The sequence below is a fragment of the Xiphophorus hellerii genome, chromosome 7 (genome assembly GCF_003331165.1).
Source record: "Xiphophorus hellerii strain 12219 chromosome 7, Xiphophorus_hellerii-4.1, whole genome shotgun sequence".
In the NCBI taxonomy this organism is placed as follows: domain Eukaryota; kingdom Metazoa; phylum Chordata; class Actinopteri; order Cyprinodontiformes; family Poeciliidae; genus Xiphophorus; species Xiphophorus hellerii.
Window position 1 is genome coordinate 32073309 of NC_045678.1, and position 17290 is coordinate 32090598.

General features: G+C 41.3%; 1 protein-coding gene across 1 annotated transcript in view; it reads left to right on the forward strand.

Moving 5' to 3' along the window:
• Positions 1-17290, forward strand: part of LOC116723340 (inactive dipeptidyl peptidase 10-like) — a 46914-nt gene that overhangs the window by 5722 nt on the left and 23902 nt on the right. The window contains exons 2-5 of the mRNA XM_032568163.1: positions 6525-6636; positions 6702-6797; positions 13879-13973; positions 14169-14243. Coding sequence (XP_032424054.1) covers positions 6525-6636; positions 6702-6797; positions 13879-13973; positions 14169-14243 — 378 coding nt within the window. The remainder of the gene's footprint in view (positions 1-6524; positions 6637-6701; positions 6798-13878; positions 13974-14168; positions 14244-17290) is intronic.

The following is a 17290-nucleotide window of genomic DNA, read 5'->3' on the forward strand; positions in this document are numbered from 1 at the left end:
TATCGCAGTTTGTTTTATTTGCATTCAATGTTTATTTTTTAAACATATAAAAGATGTAATAAATATATAAGATAACTTCAGATAAAAATAGAACATTTTAACTTTTCTGAGATGAGGCTGAACGGGCAGTTTAGAGCCCCCTGGTGGCTAGGAGGTCCTAAACAGTCGCCTGGTTAGCATTTAGCAAGAAAGGACTTTGCATTAGCGTGACCCCTGGGTTAGCTTCAGCGTGACTGCTTTGGTTAGCGTTAGCTTGACCCCTGGGTTAGCATTAGCTTGACCCTTGGCTTAGCGTTAGCGTGACCCTTGGCTTAGCGTTAGTGTGACCCTTGGCTTAGCATTAGCGTGACCCCTGGGTTAGCGTTGAGAGCTAGGAGTTTCTTCTTTAATTGGTGGGTTGTCAATTTGAATCTTCACTTCGTCTGTCTCCATCGTTGCTGTTTTCCCATTTTAGACCCTGAACCCGCCTCGCTTGCTGCAGGTCCGGTTGGGTCTGGTCGGTTTCTGTCAACCTTGGTTCTGTTCTGTGAATCATTTCCAGGGATCATCGAGGCGCCGTTTGTCTCTGATGTTCTGTGGCGGCGAAGCGTGAACTGTTGCATATCCAACATGGCCGCTGATGTTTCCTGCCAGTCATGATCAGAGCTCAGGAGTTTCTCTGCTGGTGAACAGAAACCAGCGGGATGGCTGCCATGGCGACGCCGAAAACGACAAAAAAAAATCCCAGAAAACAAACAATGAGAAATAAAATGAGATAGAAGAGAGCAGCTTTAGGAGTTTCTCTCTCTTCACTTCAGAAGATTTCTGAATGTTTAATTAGAACCAATCAAAGAAAATTACACTTCAATCAAAAATAATGGGAAAAAACAACTGGGAACTAAATTAATCAAGAATATTTATTATTAATCAAATAATGTAAAAATGAAAAACAAAAACGTTAGAAACAGAAAAATGTAAATATTATCAAAGCTGATGAACCAAAGCAGAACCACCAGAACCATCAGAACCAAAGCAGTACCGGTCCTGATTGCCGTCTCTCCCCTGCAGTGTTTGATGAAGCCGACCTGCAACATCTGGCCAGATGTAGGTCAGTGTGGAGGCGGTAATGACGTGGCGCCGTCGGCAGGGGGCAGCGTCATTCTGGATGAATGCAGCCCAGAATCTGAACAGTTTATTAATGACATAATGTTGTTTTACTGGATAATCAGCAGCTGTAAACGCTCATATTAGACCAGATGTTCATGTTCAGGTTTGTTATGGTAATCCAGATCTAAATCTGAATCAGATGTAAACATACAGCAGCAGTTTTATCAGTCTTCCTATCAGGTTTCTACGGTGGCCCTGAGGTTCAAATCACTTCAACATTAACATAGCACAATTACAAATTAGAAAAACACAACAATATTAAGGAAACAGAAAGGGTATGTCCCAGTTGGAGTTCTGGGAGATCGCTGATTGGACCACAGTGCTTTTGAACCAAAAGTTATCACTTGAGCGGGTTGGCCCGTTGTTGCGATACGTTTTAGCATCCGCCATATTGAAGTGGCTTATCTGCCAGCAAGCTAATGCAAGTAAATGGACCGAACTCCGTAAAGTGTCGTTCTGCAAAGTATTTTTATGTTAATGAATGTCACTGACACAATCTCTCACACATTATTATATAGGAATGAAAAACAAAAACAATGGATGTTTCAAACTTTTTGACGTGATTATTTCATTGTTTTGTGGCACAATAATTACATTTGATACAGCTGATTCTGATAAATCGTTTTTATTGATGAACACACACACACCTTTACAGTGATGTATTCATGAACATATTAACACAATTCCATAATTCAATGTGCATTTGCTATTTCAAGATATGAATTAAAAAACGTAACTTCATTTAAATTTTTAGGCATTTTATTGTAAAGACAAACTTTGATAATAGTTGTCAAACTTTAGCTACATATTTTTACTTTAAAAAAAATATTTATTGGCGTGCTGTGGTGGCGTAGGGGGTAGCCCGACCCACGTTTGGAGGCCTTGAGTCCTCGACGAGGCCGTCGCGGGTTCGATTCCTGGACTCGGCGATATTTGCCGCATGTCTTCCTTCCCCTTCCTGTCAGCCTGCTGTCATATAAGGGACACTAGAGCCACAAAAAACCCTGGAGGGGAGAAAAAAAAATAAATATTTATTACAGTGTAATATGTCAATTGTGCTATAGACAGCAGTGTGAACAAAATCTAACAGACTAAATTATTTTTCATTTCTTTACATAAACTGTCATAATACCTTAATACTTCAAATGAGATATTTCACTTAAAATACACAAAAAGTGAAAGAGAAAAGTGTACAGTACATTACAAATGTATTTATATTATACTGGCGACACAGAGCACAGGCAGGGTTCAGCCTGCTGGTCAAACTGGGAGCAGTTCGGTGACTGGGCTTTCTGAGACATCTGGCTAGCCACAGGTTAAAGGAATGACAAAAATGATCTAACAGTGTAATAGAAAATACATCCCTGATTTATTCACATTCAGGAAAAAAAACATATCTGCACCATATGGGGCTTTGACTCAGCATCTAAACACAGACATTGTGGAGATGAGCTGCAAAACAAGCCTGAAGAAAAACAGCTGCAGCTCTGATCTTTATGGACCCGTCCTGAGGAAATGGACTCTCAGTTCACTTCAGGTTCAAACAAATTATTTCAATCTACATAAATTATAAGAAACATCTTACAGACACCTGACGTACCTTAAAGTAACCATGGTTGACCACAAACAAACAGCGACTTGTCTTGCGAATGTCTAGGTAACCATGGCAACAATAAACAAACGGCAAAAGCGGCGTTACAGGTTTCTCATTGTATCTCAATCTTTAGAAAAACTACACAGTGTAAAAAAAGAGAGAGCGAGGCCTCCTGTTTGATGTGAGGATCTATTATTCATGTCTGAGCTGCCGACCAGCAGCAGGTTCTGCTGGGAGGAACCGGCCCGCTTCCCGCTGCAGGAGCAGATCAACAGCCATGATGGTGATGCAGCAGAACCTTCAGAATCTTCAGAACCACAGCTTGGACTTTTATTCACATGAATTTGGTCAAATCTTGTCTTTATGGTCTGCTGTTCCAGAATCCGCTGGGAGTTATTTACTGGATCATTTCAGATCTGCCTTCAGAAGCTGCGGTGGTCCAGTTAATCGGACCTTACCGGGTTCTGCTAGCCGGCAAACCTCAGCCTCATAGAGCTAAAACAGAAGCTTTGGATAAATATAATGGCTGCCAAAGGAATTATTATTAACATTAATTCAGACTAAAGGTGTTACTAATATGAAAATCTGCTTAAATAATAAATGATGGAAGAATTTCAGACCTGAAAGGAAATTAACAATAATTTGGGCGGAAGAGAAATAAATGTCACAATTTCTAATTAAATATTAAGTTAGCATGTTAGCTTTAGCTTCAAGCTAAATGAATAGCTCAAACTAAACAGCTAAATAATTATGCTAGCTACTTAGTTGAGCTCTGAGCTAAATATGTTGTCAAAACAAAACATGATTTTAATTATCTTTCATGTGAATAAAGTGAGGTTAGGTTATGAACCATTTCTAAATATTTAGTTACAAGCTAAATCTGTCCAAGAAATATTATTCCAATTTTTAATTCAGAAATAGTTAATTATTCCATAAAGCTGCGCTAAATTTATAGCTAGTATTGACACTAGCCAATAACTTGGTAACTATTTCTGAGCTAAATTAATATATAGCTCTATTACACAGGCCCGCTAGCTCAGGGTTAGTTAGCTTGAGCAAGCTAACTATCTCTGTGCTACATGTTTAGTTCAGAGCTAAACATTTAGTGTGGAGCTGAGATGTTTCTAAATGAATGGTGAAAATATGACTGTAAAATGAATCTCCATTAGTATTTTTACGTCAGCCTAAATAAAATAAATGCTGTTGGTTTGTAACTGCTCTGTTTTCTGCTTATCACTCCTGCTGTCCACACGGGGGCGCTGCAGCGGGGCACGTCTCTGAAGCTGCATGTTGAATAAAACTCACCTGCTGGATGGAAACTCAGATTTAGACAAGCATTTTAAAACCTTTTAAACCCTTCAGCAATAACATTTAAAATAAAAACTGACATTTTAGTGGAACTATAAAAATGGAGGTGATATTTTATGCTGCAGCTTCGTCCCATAAAACATCAGTAAAACTTTTATCTTTGTGTCTCCATAAAGTCGGCGTTTGGTTCTGCTGATTCATTTTCAAGAGACGAAGCACAAACAGAAATCTGCTTTTTCTTAAAATATTTCAGAATCAAATCCATAAATAGGTGAGAGTCCACTGTTAAAATCCATGCAAATGAAGGCTTTTATTGTGAAAATAATTAAATTATCATAACTCCGACCTCAGTGAAGTCATTTTCCTGGGAGACGCTAACTGAGCTACATCATCTGCTAAGCTAACGCTCTGATCTCCTCCTCATCACTGCAGCTCTGGGTTCAGCGATGAAGGCTGTTTCCTGCTGACCCGTCTGACCTCAGCAGCTGGAGGTCACCAGACGGAGGAACGTCTCCTCTGCTCCATCAGATACCTGAAGCTTTCATTCTCCAGGTTTCCTCAGTCAGTGATGATCCTGAACAGAATCAAGTCAAACATGTTTCTGTCAGTCTGAACGTGTGAGCAGAGCGCCCCCTGGAGGCCCGAGGCGGCGCCACAGGAGGCATCAGACCACAGAGCAGATGAAGGAAACAGGAAGTAGAGTCATGCTGATGGAGGAAGAGGAGAACAATGAAGATGACATGTTTCCTGAAAGCTTAGCTGAGCGTTAGCTTAGCGCTGCCGGCCTCAGAGGATCCGGCAGGAATAATTATGTCCACATTAACTGGAATCAATCAGTTCTTCCTCCAGGCTGTTTTCATAGAAACTGATGACTTTAATTGATTGGGTGAATTGATCGGCGGGCGACTGCCTGGAAACGAATCCCTGAGTGTTTGTGTCAGAGCAGATCAGAAAATGATTCAATTATGGGATGTTTAAATGAAATGAGTGTCTTTCTAACAACCAGATGGCGAGTTAACCAAATACCGTCCATCTTATAAAAACCATGACAATTTATAGTTCACAACAGACCACTAGATGGAGACATTTTCAACTTTCCACTCAGAGAACATTGTGATGATAACTCAGTCTGGTTTCCTCCTGATGGTGCGATCGACCCGGTTCTACTGGAACCAGAACATCTGCTCCACCTCCAGCTGCTGTGGTTCTCTTTCTCTCTGCTCTGACCCAAACCAAAATGTTCCCCTCCTGGCCTGTGGGGGCGCTGCACCAAGAACCACTGAAGGAAACCACACAAAAACCTCTGAAGACACTGAGAGCAACTTCCTTCTTCACCAGATGGAAACAAGACGGAGGCGTCAAATTTTAGTGTTGGAGGATTTCTCTTTAGTCTTTGGCTAAAGACCAGGAGCCATTTCTGCTGCTAGTGCTAGGCTAGCACGCTAGCTTTGGTTAGATTTACCCAGAATGCCCTGCGCTGTAGTCCACTTTCTGCTTTTGGAGCGGTCTCTAGTCGCTTGGCGTTCACATTCAAACCGAACCCAGACTGAGGTTTGGAGGACCAGAGGTCAAAGGTCGATTAGCATTCACGCCTCACCAACTGAACCGGACTTTGACTAGGCAGACGGACTGGAGTCAGATTGAAGCGGGCTGAACAGGACTGGAGGGAACGATGCAGCTGGATTCATTTGATGAGTTATGAATTCGATTTAATATGCAAGATATTCAGCAAAATGAATGAATGATGAACAGATGAAATGATGGATCATATTCAAAATACTTTATTGATCCCAACTAATAATATCTGCTGCTGTTTGTCCTGACCTTTCAGCCATTTCTGTCCTGAAATGAATTTTCTCTGCAGAAATCCTCCTTCAAACGTCTGTTTGATTTCCCAATATATTTTTTCTCAATTATTGCTGCAGATTAATCAAATGATATCCGTCCTGGAAACAGATTTAACTTTCAGTTTCAGGGAAAGAGAAAAGCAGCTTTTAATTAAAAAGGTGGTTGGAGAGGCGGCAGGCCGATAGCATCTACTGACCTCAATCTGCGCCGCTCACCTCTGCAAATGAGTCTGGAGGCAGAAACTCACTTTGGGAGGAACGTCAGATTAATTCATTAAACCTGGACCCAACTTTTCCTCCCACTGATCCTCTGGACTGTTCACACTGCAGCCGGAGACGGAGCTGCTAACAGGAGCTGCTAACAGGAACAGCTAATGAGAGATGCTAATAGGAGCAGCTAACAGTAGCGGCTAACAGGAGCTGCGATCAGGAGCAGCTAACAGGAGCTACTAATAGGAACAGCTAATGAGAGATGCTAATAGGAGCAGCTAACAGTAGCTCCTTACCAGCTAAATAACCATCTTCCTGCTGTTATGTTTGGCAGTAATGTTTCCCCTCAGGCTCTCAGATCAATGTAAACTCGTCGTTTTTTCCTGTAGTTAATGAAGTCCTTCCTTCCTGTTCATCAGGACATCGGGCTGATCGGACCCGACAGGAACTGGAAGGGGATCGGCATCTCGCTGATGGTCATCATGGCCATCCTCTTCTGCATCGGCCTCTCCATAGTCCTGCTGTCTCAAGGTGAGTCGATGGCAGCAGCCGCTTCTCTCCTCTGCTGAGCGCTCATTTCTCCTTCCTGCTCTCAGATGGGTCAGGTAAGCCGCTGGTCACGCCGCTGGCTCTGGATGACCTTTTCCAGAAGAGCTTCCAGATCCACGATCCAGAGGCAAAATGGATCAGCGGTAAGTTTTAATCAATCAGTCAATCGATCAGTCAGCCATGAAGGGGGAGCAGCAGATCAGACAACAGCAAAGATGTTTTCCAAAAATTATCATTTGAAACTTTAAATTTTAATTTATTAACAAATTAAAAATTTAATGCTGGGCGTGCCGTGGTGGCGTAGCGGTTATCGCGACCCATATTTGGAGGCCTTGAGTCCTCGACACGGCCGTCGCGGGTTCGACTCCTGGACCCGACGATATTTGCCGCATGTCTTCCCCCCTCTCCTTCCCCGTTTCCTGTCAGCCTGCTGTCATATAAGGGACACTAGAGCCACAAAAGACCCCCTGGAGGGGTAAAAAAAAAAAAAAAAAAGTTTAATGCAATTAATCGCTTTACTCTTATATTTTTACATCCTGAGGTCCAGAACCGAAACCGTTGCATTGTGTTTCCAGTACGGCCATAAATCTGACGCACAGCTACATCCACTAACAGCAGCGATGGAAGAGACTTCCCTGGCTTAATTTCTGCTTCTGAACGATCTGATTGGATGCTGGGCAACACTATTGTCATGTTCAACTTGTGCTAAAAAGTGTTAGCCTATAGCGAATCTATGCTAGCCTTAATTAGCATCTTAATATAAACATGCAGGAGCTAATGCTAATGTCAGCGTAAAGAATAGCAGCGTATGCTAATGTTAGGTTAGGTTAAACTTTATTAATCCCATAGGGAAATTAAGGTTATCTGTTGCTCACACATTAATTCACATCCACACAACATTAAAATCGTACATCTGGAGACATCCATAAAAGATACAAGAATATAGTAAATAAATACATTCCCACTAAAAGAAGTCTAGTAAAAGTGCTTAAATATGTTAAAAAACTAGTTGCCCCGTCTCCCTCCTTTCCCCCCCCACAAATAGCAGCATTGTAAAGCCTAATGGCCCGTGGGACAAAGGAGTTTTTAATCCTCTCGGTTGAACAACCCAGTGAGAGGAACCTGTCACTGAAGGAGCTCCTCTGGTTGGAGAAAACAGTGTACAGAGGATGGCTGGTGTTCTCCAGGACTAGACTGAGTTTAGACAGTGTCCTCTGTTCCACCACCGTCTCCACAGACTCCAGGCTCACACCGACCACAGAGCCAGCTCTGCAGATAAGGCGGTTCAGTCTCTGTATGTCTCTCTTCCTCGCATTGCCCCCCCAACAAACAGTTGCATAGAATATAACAGTAGACACAATGGACTTATAAAACATGTACAGGAGCTTAGAGCTCACATTAAAGGAGGCCAATCTCCTCAAAAAGTACATTCTGCTCTGTGCTTTCTTGTACACATTATCTGTATTGGAGAACCAGTTCAGCTTATTGTCTAGTTGTAGGCCCAAGTATTTGTATGTGCTGACCACCTCCACCTCTATACCATCGATGGTAATAGGCTGAGGAGAGGGGGGCACCCTACGGAAGTCAAGAACCATCTCTTTTGTTTTTGAGATGTTCAGTTCGAGTTTATTCCTGTGGCACCATACCCCGAAATCCTTCACCAGGCTCCTGTACTCCCCCTCTTCACCCTCCTTTATACACGCCACAATGGCAGTATCGTCCGAAAATTTTTGCATGTGGCATGTAACTGAGTTATATTTAAAGTCTGAAGTGTAGAGGGTGAAGAGGAGGGGCGAAAGAACCGTGCCCTGTGGAGCACCTGTGTTGCTGGTCAGAGTGGTGGACCTACAGCTCGCCATCCTGACAAACTGTGGTCTGTTGGTCAAGTAATCTGTTATCCAGCACACCAGGTGGGGGTCTACAGCCAAGATGTTCAATTTCTCCTGTAGAAGAAGGGGCTGGATAGTATTGAAGGCGCTAGAGAAGTCGAAAAAAAGGATCCTCACAAAGCAGCCCCCTCCATCCAGGTAGGAGAGGGAACGATGAAGCAGGAAGAGAACAGCATCCTCAACACCCACCCTCTGTCGGTAGGCGAACTGAAGAGGGTCCCGTACGTTCTGCACCTGGGGTTGCACCATGTTCAAGACCAGTCGCTCTAATGTTTTCATGACGTGGGACGTCAGAGCAACTGGCCTGTAGTCATTTGGCTTACTTGGGCGACCCTTTTTTGGAACAGGGACTATGCAGGATGTTTCCATAATGTGGGAACCACACCCAGTCGCAGACTCAGGTTATAGACCTGCTGCAGAGGTTCTCCCAATTCCGCAGCACAGACCTTTAGAACCCTCGGACACACCCGATCTGGTCCTGCAGCCTTTCTAGGATGAAGTCGTCTCAGCTCAGTCCGCACCTGGTCAGCAGTGATGGAAGGAGGATGAGTGGTAGGAGCGAGTGGAGAAGGTGAGAAGGAAACAGAGGCAGAAGGAGGAGAGATAGACGTGGAAGGATGGTGGATAGGAGGGCTGGAGGAGGATTTCAGGAGGGAGGAGGTGGCATGAGGGGAACTGAACCGATTGAAAAAAGAGGTTCATTGGCTCTCTCAGGGTCCCCATCCACTGCGCTGCCCCTCTTACTACTACAGCCTGTTATTGTCTTCATACTGTTCCAAACCTCCCGCATGTTGTTATCACTCAAGTATTTTTCCAGCTTCCTCCTGTATGTCTCTTTAGCCTCCTTCAGGCAGAGTTTAAGTTCCCTTTGTATCCTCCTCATCTCTTCACGGTTGTTGTTCCTCCTGAACGCTCTCTTTTTCTTTCCACAGTTAGCTTCCACAGTGCCAGCTAACAATAATGTTAGCTTCCACAGTGCCAGCTAACAATAATGTTAGCTTCCACAGTGCCAGCTAACAATAATGTTAGCTTCCACAGTGCCAGCTAACAATAATGTTAGCTTCCACAGTAGCAGCTAACGCCGTGCCGAATGTTTCAGTCAGGGCCTTCAATAGACGTCATACCCAGGGGTGTAAATTAGCACCCCCCACTGGCCAGATGCGGGTAAAAGTCTGAAGTGGCGTGTAAATTGGAGCAACTCACCGCAACTGTGGCGGGTTGACAAGCTGAATAGAATAAAAACTGATCAGTTTTAGCTTCTGTCCAGGTGAAGACTGACCGTCTGGACTACAGACTGATACACATACTGTGTGTGGGACGGCCCTAGGCTGTCATAATTTAACAAAAAAATATATTAAATATAATTTTTTTATCGACCGCGAAAGCCCATTGGTTGATTTTATTGACGGACATTGAGATTATCCAATGAAATTCCTCGGTTCTCCTTGGCCCGCCCCTCCCCTCCGAGGTTATAAATAGCGCCATTTCAGCTAACGGTTAGCTGCTAGCCGGAGTCCGAGAAAAGTGAGAGGTTGAGAGACGGGGCGGGTCAGAAAAACTGCAACATTCAGAGATACGTGTCAAACTATCCGATATGTTAATTACCACACACACATTACTATGTTAATTACCGCTGGAGCAGATAATTAATTATTATTCAAGGGATTTATTATCGTCAGAGGAGGATGATGAGAGAGACGTCACCAGGGACAGATTGAGGAAGAGTTCAGATTAGCTGCTGCTGCTGCCCGGTGTTGTTGCGCAACACCCCCCCCCCCCTCCTTTCTGTCTCTAATCTCTCACTCTCTACTTCCTCTTCTGAGAGGGGAGATGTGCTACCAGCTCTCCTTCTAACGGGTTAATTGAGTTTCCTAAATCTGCTGGGATTTACCCTGTCCAGAACTGAAGTAAACTCTGTTTAAGCTGGTTTCGAGAAACGATTCGCCTGGTTTTCTGACGGCCAACATCCAGGTGTCCCACCCTTCTTCCCCCTGTGAATTAGCCAGACTGAGCAGCCTACAGCCAACTAGTTTCACAGAGCACACCTGTTAACGGTCGCTCGTTCTCTATTTTACAACTTGCATTTGTTATTGAACCAGGTAGGTTTTAGTGACTCAGTGAGTCCCAAGGATGACGTTTTAAATTTGGGCTACCAGCAACCTAAAAACATTTTCCACTTCTTCCTCTCCAGAATCAAACATCACAGCTATTTTACAACCATCAAAGAACTTTAAGGTGACTCATTAACTGAATGTCCACAACATCTTTTAGATTTTCTTTATGCTAAATATTTTATTAGTAAGGCAGTTTTGCAAGGGTCAGTACAGCTTAATTCAGTAGCAGAAATAATCAAATAAGTAAAATCAATCATCTAGTCTATCTTTCCCTACTGCTGATACTGAGAACTAAAAAAGGGAACCTTTGAGAGAGACGGACGGAGTTTGGCGTTTCGAACCCCAGACCTGGCTTGATGATGAAGAAGGTGCTGCAGCAGGAGGAAGACGCCGATCGATGAAGGCCAGGATCTCCGCAGGTCTGATGAGCCTCCTCTCCGCAGGGATGGTGAGGTCACACAGGACTTGGTGCTGGAAGGAAAAAAGGCACCAGTTCTTCTTCTTTGTCTTTGCCTTTGTCTTTGTCTTCATCTTTGTCTTTGGGGTCTGAACCCAGCTGATGAGAGAAGTGCGATTCAAAGCCACAGGTTGTGGGCCTGACCGGTTGGTCCCCATGAGCAGGACAGTCTTCGGCTCTGTGGCCCCGGCTCTTCTTCAGCTGCAGAGTTCTTTGTCCATCTCTTGGCTCGAAGCTGCCCTCTTTTGCACCCACCTTTTATAGGGTTTATCCACCTTTTGCTGCGTTTTCATTGGCTGTCTGCTTAGACAGATGATCTCATATCCATCACTGTCTTACAGACATTTCCGGATGTCTGTGCTAATGTCTCAGGGTTGCTCAACCTCCTATGTCCATTGCCTGCACGACTTTTTCTCTAAATAAGGCGTTGGTCATCTCTGCTTCTCCTGTTAGTTCCCCTTTTTCCCTTCCTTTCACCTTTCACCTACCATCTACCTCCAACATATCAGTGATGTTTAATTGCAGTTACACCTTTTACACCATTTCAAGTTCAATGTCAAAATCACATTTATATCACATTTATTTTCTTTAGCTTCTCTGATTTAGCATTCATTTATAATTTTATAACCAAAACTTATTAGTTACTCTTATTATAATCTTAATGTGAGTTATTACAGATGTTTTTCTGAAAAGAAACCAAGAATAATCCATGATTCTAATTATTTAATACCAAAGTTACAGTTACTTGTTTTTCTTGTAAGTGTTCTCACAAATGTACGTGTAAGTATTATTACAAGTAAACCAATATTAATATAAGTATTTTACTTTGAATCTTATCCAATTACTAATAATGTTTAGATTTCATTCTTTAAAACTTTCATGCTTTGAAATAAGGAATAGTCTCAGCTATTTTTATAAATCTGCAGGCTGGAAACTTCCTCTTTTTCCAGGAAACCTGCTTTTCCTGTTTCATGACTCTCTCTGTCTGACTATGATTTCTTATGATTAGATAGAAAAAAGTAGAATTAAAGCAAAGTTTGCTGGAGACAAAAACAACACACACAACCAGATTTATTTTATTGACACCTAAGTCTACTGTTGGGCCTTGATGTCACTTGAGTGATTCATTTTAAAGATAACTTTATTTATTATTACTGTTAAACTAAAATCTCCAGCATGGGGAAGTGGGATGAGCTCGGATTTTCTTGACACCGGTAAGAAGGTGAGAAAATGTTCCCCATGAAGAGGGAGTGTTTCATGCAGGTGTGTGTGTGTGTGTGTGTGTGTGTGTGAGAGTCCGGGAGGGGGAAGCTAACACTAAGCTAGCAGGAAGTCACAACAACACTGGGATGACACAGGAATGATGACGGCGCGTGGAATTTCAGAGATGTTTTTAGTAATAAGAAGAATTGTGAATTTTAATAGAAAACGTAATAAGTAAGGGGAAATAAATACAAGACTTAGAAAACATCTATTGATACCATTTTAAAATGTTTAAAAAATGACTAGACACATCTTAACTAAATACTATCTGGGGCAGTTGTAGCTAAAATGGAAATGTTGGCTGTTAGTAATTACTGCACTACATCTCTGTTAAGGTGTCCATGCTTTATGTTAAATTATTCTGTATAAGTACATACAGAATAATATGTATGTACATATTATTATTTACTGACAAGAAGTATAGCAAACTTCTTGTCAGTAAATCAGTTTTCATAGAGTTAATACTAAATCATGTTTTATATAATTTGCTTGTTCTGTGAACAATGTAAATTGTTCACATTTAAATTGTTCACATTTTAAATGTGAACAATTAAAATAAATAACTGTTCAGTAAAGTTTGTATGAGAATGTAACACAAAAGTATCACTCGCCCATTACTTGTAAATAACATCCAAATGTTGTTGTGCTCAGTGCTAGCTGTTAGCCACTCGTAGCGCTCATAGATACAGTCTTTTAAAGGCCTCACAAAGTTCTTACTGGTCTGTTAGTGAATCCAGGCTTGGTGTGGCTTTTCCATTTTTAGTTATTTATTTTTTATCAGTGAAAGAGCGTCTTTAAAAAGGCGATTTTGATAAGTCAGCAACTAGTAAACCGGAGCTGAAGCGGAGCCATTTTGTAAACACCAGGTTCACAACAGCGATGGGAAAGCAGGAAGCTCTCAGCCGGGCCTGCGGGGCGGACCGTCACTGGATGTCAGCTCTGATTGGCTGATTAGTCTGTCAGTCATGCCATTGTAGAATCAAAATTAAATTATAGATATAATTAAAGATGATTGAAACATTTTACACTTTTTCTTTTCAATTTTATAGGGGTAGCAGAGAAGCCTTGACAGCCCACCACTGAGTAGCAGCTAATGCTAATGTTAGCATCCACAGTAGCAGCTAATGCTAATGGCAGCGTCCACAGTAGCAGCTAATGCTGGCGTCCACAGTAGCAGCTAATGCTAATGTTAGCGTCCACAGTTCACATTTCTGAAGGATTTGAAGCTGAAATCTTAAAGATAAACACAGTCTGGATGTTTTAAAAAATCTTTTATTGAGACAGAATACGGAGCAATAAAATACTTTTAATCTGAAATTTTTATGAAATAATAATTTTGAACAGAACCAGCAGAAACCCAACAACAGAATAAAAACCAATAAGCAATTAAGCAGTTGATTTTGATGGACTCGGTGCAGCGCTGAGGTTCAGCTCCGACATGACAGGAAATAATATTTAATTACTGTTTTTAAATAAATGTTTAGTGTTTCTGTCGCTGCAGCGCGGGAAGTCGTCTACCGCAGCTGGAACGGAGACGTTTTCAAACTCAACGTCGACAGCAACGAGACCGAGCTGCTGCTGAAAAACTCAACGTTTGTGAGTCAAACTAACAGATTCAGATAAAATAATAACAGTAGCTCTTATTGTGGAGGGCTGGTGGCTCTAACCCTGCTGTTAAACTTCCTGTCTTCCACCAATCAGCTGTTTCCAGTAAACAATTAATTTGCTGTTTTATTTCTGGCTGATGTTTTTATGTACAGCAGAAAATATTTAATTTCTTTTTCTGTACAGGCAACGTTTAAGGCTACTAAGTTTGCAGTTTCTCCAGACAAGAAGTTTGTTCTGCTGGGATACGACGTTCAGCCGGTGAGTCTCAGGTCGGGTTCTGGTCCAAACACCGGACCAGTTAAAGTTCAGACATGTTATAACAACATCATCAGTTATTCCTAATCAGATATTAAAACTTTAAATCAGATAGTAAAACTTTTCCTGTTTCAGTAACTAAATAGAATAATCTGTTTTGCTATTTATCACTAAACCTTTTAAATGATCTGAGGAAGACCAGATGATGATGTCACGGCTCTTCACGTCCCTGATTGGTTCCTTCATATCATGTGACTAAACCCTACATCTGGCTTCTAAGAATTAGGAAAAAAATGATTTAGTGTTTAATTTGCAGGAACTCAGCAGTGTCCCTTTGGAAGGTCAAAGGTCAGGTAATCAGTGAATCTGAGGTCATGATTGAAAGTTTGGATGGAGCCGTTTGGGAACAATAACCAATAATCATCCTCCCCCCTCAGAATGCTGCTGATTAACGTCTCGTTTTAACGTTTAACCTCCAGGGGGAGTAAAAGATGGCCGCCGGGTTCTGCTCCATTAGAACCGATCCGATGTTCTGTAAGCCTCAGAACACGGCTGATTAACGTTGCCCTGGTAGAGACCGAACGGGAACAATCGAGGGAAAATGTCTGAATTCAGGAGAAAGCAGATTTAACTTTCCTTCAGGAGAAATGAGAGGAAACATTCTGCTACTATAGTTTATAGTTCAGAAATAAACTGTTTGTTACTAAAATCACAATAATCTAACAAAACAACAGCTGCTGGTTTATTCTGGTTATTTAGAATATTTCTAGTTTGGGCTCGTCTGCATTAGCGGGCCTCCTCTGGGCATTTTGGCAAATTATTATTATTATTCGTGTTTTTAAATTTTATTCAATTAATGACACATGCTAAATCATTTAATTGGTTATCTATTTAGACTTGGCACTCTTCGCTCTCCGTACTCTTCATTATGTTTAACATAAAAAATGATAAACAGGCCTGTGACCAGGGAGAAGCAGCAGTCATCAGGCTGTTTCCATCCTGCAGGATTAAAGTATCTAGCAGTATGCTTGCTATGGCAAAAGATCCATAGCATTAGCTAACAGTTAGCATTAGCCCATCGCTGGGTCTCCTCAGGCTCATACCCAGTTACCTGGATACTCCACACTGTGCAGTTCCTGCTGACTTTGGCCAGAGAGTCAGGATGATGAAACGTTTCGGTCGTGTCGGCCTTCGATCCAACTGGAAAAACTTAATTTCTGAAATTATTGTATTAGAGAGATTGAGATATTGTCTGAATAGGAAAGGTTTTGCTCTTAAAAAATAGGAACGTGTTCTTGAGTTCTCAAAATGAAAAGGCCAGTAATGCGAACCTGAATGATTTATATCTTTAAGTTTATATACAAGTGGGTTACTTTTTTCAAATTGCTGTTAATTATTTACACGCCTCCTGTTTTTGTTTTAGTTTTCTATATCTGTTCTGCATACGTTCTGTCCTGTTGTAGTTCTTTTTTCTGTCTAAATTTTCAAAACTATCTAACAAATATAAAATTAAAAAAAACATAAATATATAAATTATGCAAAGGTCAGCAGTGATGGGATATTATAAGAAAACCTAAAAGTTAAAACAAAACCTCCCGACTGTCATGAAGCATACATCATCACCAGTTACTGCACATATCTGCAGCTGTTTATGACGAGACATAATAAGATGATTACATTCTGACTCCTCATAATTCCCATTAAAGATACTTTAAATGTATTTTGGATCAGAAATAAATCAGCAAATTTATCTGCAGACTCAGATAAATTAACTCATGATTCCTTTAAAGGTTTCTCCAAAACATTCAGAGATATCTGGAACATTTTGAATCTAAAGGGTTTTCATATTTCACATATCTTGAATTAATATTCTGACTAGTCAGTCACTGATATCTTGAATAATTACTCTGTCAAAACATTTCACAAATGGAGATTTACATTTAAAAAATGAAAAGGTTTTTGAAACTGCTCCACTGATCCTGTCGCCAGCAGCACCTTTTCTTTTTAAAGCCGTTTAAAATGTTTGTGTCTTGGTAGAGAACAAAAACTTCGTAAAGTTCAGGAAGTTCTCGTTCTGTTTTCTCCCAAACTGCTCAGCTGTTTCTGACCACTTTGAGCAGGAAAACACAATTATCCTGCAGGCATCAGTTTGGACAGTTCAATAAGGTGCCATCTTCTTTGCTGCTGTGTGTTGGGGAAGCAGCATCAGAGCCAGCGACTCTAATAGACTGGACAAAATCATCAGGAAAGCTGGCTCTGTACTGGGACTAAGGCTGGAGTCCCTGGAAACTGTGGTGGAGAGGAGGACACTGAAGAAGGTTCTGTCTATTATGGACAATAAACAGCACCCTCTCCACCACATAGTGGACAGACAGCGGAGCACCTTCTCACATAGGCTGCTCCAGCTCCGCTGTCGTAGGGACAGATACAGGAAATCCTTCCTGCCACAGGCCATCTCACTGTACAATAAAAGCTAAATCATTGTTCTGCACTAATCAGTCCGATTTTGCACAACTGCACTGTGGCACACTTGCTGTACATATATTTACATATACATATCTGCATTTTTTAAAAATCTTTGCAAGGACTGCTCTAAGTTGCTTTTTATATTAACAGCATTTCATATTTTACAATTCATAGCATTTTATATTTTATTTTATCTACAACTACTACTCAGTGGTAGTTGTTATTGGGTCTTGTCTCTATGCTGTAACTGCGAAGTAAGTACTTCTATTCTATTCTATTCTAATCTGGGTAATTTCTTAAATCACATATTTATGAAAATGTCATCTTAACTCATCATAGTTACGTTTGAGATGTGTGACTCTTTAAATGATGAATCTGACATTATTTCAAATATCTTGAAAATGTTTTTGATCCATCAAAATGTAACAGAACATTTCTTCAATTATTGTCACTTGTCAGAATGTAGAAGCAGAAATCTTATGGCTTCTGTGTTTAACAGCTGTTGATAGAGCGAATAGTCTGCAGAGGAAAAACTCAGCTGGTTAGCTGTCAAGATGGCTGAAGGTCAGAACAGCACACTGCTT